This window comes from Etheostoma spectabile, chromosome 9 (genome assembly GCF_008692095.1).
Source record: "Etheostoma spectabile isolate EspeVRDwgs_2016 chromosome 9, UIUC_Espe_1.0, whole genome shotgun sequence".
NCBI lineage: Eukaryota > Metazoa > Chordata > Actinopteri > Perciformes > Percidae > Etheostoma > Etheostoma spectabile.
In genome coordinates, this window is record NC_045741.1 from 18,028,815 (window position 1) to 18,032,266 (window position 3,452).

The 3,452-nt window shown below is 36.1% G+C and overlaps 1 protein-coding gene across 3 annotated transcripts in view; it reads right to left on the reverse strand.

Moving 5' to 3' along the window:
• Positions 1-3,452, reverse strand: part of dynlt2b (dynein light chain Tctex-type 2B) — a 17,055-nt gene extending 13,603 nt beyond the window's left edge. For 2 of the 3 annotated variants that reach the window (XM_032525544.1, XM_032525545.1), the window contains exons 1-5: positions 3,253-3,452; positions 2,493-2,626; positions 1,764-1,833; positions 682-745; positions 493-579 (exon numbers count right to left, since the gene is read on the reverse strand). In XM_032525544.1, coding sequence (XP_032381435.1) covers positions 532-579; positions 682-745; positions 1,764-1,833; positions 2,493-2,626; positions 3,253-3,296 — 360 coding nt within the window. In that variant the 5' untranslated portion in view covers positions 3,297-3,452 and the 3' untranslated portion in view covers positions 493-531. Of the gene's footprint in view, positions 1-207; positions 580-681; positions 746-1,763; positions 1,834-2,492; positions 2,627-3,252 lie in introns of all 3 variants that reach the window. The other variant, XR_004333428.1, reaches the window with a different exon arrangement.

The following is a 3,452-nucleotide window of genomic DNA, read 5'->3' on the forward strand; positions in this document are numbered from 1 at the left end:
GTTTACACCTATCGCCATTTCTAGCCGCATATTAATGTTAAAAAACCTCATAAAGTGAAATTTTCATGCCGTGGGACCTTTAATTGATCTTCATTCCCTACACCACAAAGGAGATAAAGCAAGTGGTGTGCGTGTTGCTTTCTACACATCTCAACAGTAATAACCATGTCATGTAGTTGACAATAAGAGACAAATACTCACCTCTACTGTACCCAAAGTGTAGTACAAATACAAAATGTACTGCAGTACATTCAGTTGTGATTACAAAAATTCTACTAATCTAGCAGGTCTGCTGAATAGACATTAAATGCCACCTTGCCAAGTCAGTAAACCCTGTTGAAGTCCTTCATTGTAACATCACTACTGTATCAGCACAGATCTCCTTCACTGAATGTCATGTGTCCTTATGCACCAAATACATCTACAGTTACTTCACATCGACGTACTGTGGACCCGAAGTGCTGATGGCAAGCGTCTCATTTGGATGTTCACCTCTTTTATGTGAAAGAACTGTCATCCATCCTCTTGTCCTCAGTAGTAATAGCTTCCGAAAACTGCCACCACACAGAACAAGCTGTCCTGTACCCAGAAGTAAAACACAGTGTATTGGAGAGAAGAAAATAACTTTTTGAGAAACCTGTCCCCTCCTGACATCTAAGTGAACAGAACAAAGACACCTACGTTCATGAAAACATCTTCTGCATAGTTGTCTGTGTCAGCATCCCACAAACACCTTGAAGACATCCTGGTAAAACACATAAAAAAAGTCATGGACTAAAATTATTACTTAAAAAACCTTTACAATGTAATGCAAAATGCCCTTTAAATCAACAACATTTTTATGATATTTAATATATAATTGTTTTGTTGACACTGAGTCAGAGGGAGGTTCCAGCTCTGGTATTTTTGAGAGCTTAATTACATACAAGAGATAGACAATATATTAATAACCTATTAATATAAATCATTCGAATGAAACTACTAAACTACAGACAAAATTAGTTGAGTTAATACATATCTGACAGCGCTGAAAAATCAAACATTGTGGTATTGATTTATAAGTTTACCTCAAACTACCTTCATAACCATTTTGTCACTTGTACAACTTTTTTTATTTAGCAAGGTATTTATTTACTAACATTAACATTGATGATAAAAATATGAAGAGTCAATATTAGCTACTAGCTACTTCCACTGAAATGTTGCTATAATAATGGTAATAACAATTTTGAAAACCATAATCACACGGCAAAAAAGAAGGCTACACACCAGTAAATACGAGTTAATGATGTCGGCTCAATGAGTCATTGAATGGAAAAATGTTCTTGGAATTCTAAAATATCTTGTTCATACTTTTAAAAACAATAAAAATCACCGTTATTATGTTGTTATTTCCACTCAGTTGTGAAGGTTTTTACAATTAAAAAAATACTCAAATTTAAGCAAAATGCAACTTCAAGAGACCAGAGAGGTAAGGAAAAGGTGTGCTTATACTGCTAGAGATTCTGTGAAATACTATAATGTGCTGTTATTGCATCCCGGATCTTGGCTTATACTGCGGCTTGAGCATCATACTCAATCATAATACATACTCACATCCTCTAATTTGCTTACATTTTCGGTTTATCACTGATGAGATAAAAAAAAATGAAAGGATGATGTAAAAACAGCCAACGTAAGAGATAGCATCCCAACTAAAATAGTGTAGTTTTATAAAATGTAACAGCTGTTTCTTTGTTTACAACTACCAAATAATCGCTTACTTGACTCCTTGTCCTCGTTGTTCTCCAATGGCAACCTGCACGACAAGCTTATATCTGTCAAACCCTGCATCTGTTAAAGAAGAGAAATAAGCTGTAACAGTGTACATCAGTAGTTGTGCAACATTTTGCAGAGACAATACAGGGATGGGTACTAATATGCTACACTTACTGTGTATCATTTACTTAGATAAAACATTTAACTATCAGGACTTGTTTAATAGAGACATGTTATTTTGTTGACTATATTTGTAATGACAAAGATTTAGTTTGAAACGATTTTATTCAGCTTCAAACTTTTGCCAAGATTTTGGTTTCCTTCTCCAAGAGATCTTCAACATGGTTCTGGCAGCAAAATCAAGTTTCATACTTGGCAGAACATCTTCAATATGTAGTGTAGCCGTGACAATCAGGAGGATAGTGAATGTATAAAACTTCTTATTACACATTTTTAAAGTCAGTCTAGGTTACCTCAAAATGACACATTCAAGTAACAATCATTTTTCACAATCTAAATTTGTTTAGTTCTATTTTTTTGGAGGATCACTTTGCTTGCTGTGTATCCGGCCTACATTAGTTTGTGAATTAACACAACTGCGTAACTCTATTTCTGTTTTCTTACTGTTATTCAAATAGGTATAGGTATGATAGTTTGGCTTATATTTACTGTATTCACAACAGTACATGAATGTTCTGTCCTGACAAGAAAGGGAGAAAGCATCAGTCACTCACTCTTCACTTTTTCCTTAATGCCGTCTGCCAGTGAACGGGACAGCTCTGGGACTTCCTCTGAATTATACAGCATCCCAGACAGTCGCTCCCTCACAATTTCCCGAATGCACTCCTTCACAATGGCTGGCTTAAACCTGGATGATTAAACAGTGAGCAGCAAGGCAGGAGATTAACTTCCATCGGCTCCAAAAGGCCACAGTGGCCAATACTGATCAACTTCTCTCAGTACGGGTCAGAGTTGTAGAAATCTGATGGTTCTATTTTTTTATTAATAGCCCACACTATATTTGAGTAACGTGTTTTACATTCTGTAGCCTATATTTTAGATTATTTATCTCATACTTACGAAGTACGTACTTCATCTTCTAATTTTAGATGTTTGTGTTTTAAACTGAGTTCCTTCTAACCCTAGGTAAACAGTACAGACAAGTGCATTAACGTTACCAACATTACGCTGGTGACTGGAGACATTTCCCCTCACAAACATTATCCTACAGCCATTAGCTTAGCAAACTACAGTATTGACGCCCAGAAAAGCAGAGCCACGTTATCTACGTTACATTGCGCCAATCTTAACGGTTAATGTTAAAATGGCACAACACGTTTAACGCTAGTTAGTTTCACACAAAAAAAAAAACTAAATAGTGGCTACCTGCGCGAACTAAGCATATAGCTAGCTAGCTAAGTTAGCAATAAACTGGCTGGCTAAAATCTAACTTCATGTGTAATAAATAATATTTAACCACTTTGACCAACTCACTTGTACTGCTGATTAGGTCGTATGAGGTATGTATCGGACCCCATCGCATGTCAATAAAGTAACACTAGCTAGCTAGGTTAAAACCCTATACAACAAGCACGAAGGACGTAAGAAGCGACTTGCTAACACGCTAATCGTTGCAGAGTTTCATCCGTTACCATAGCGACGTTATTTATTATCTTCCGGTTTCAAAATAAGAG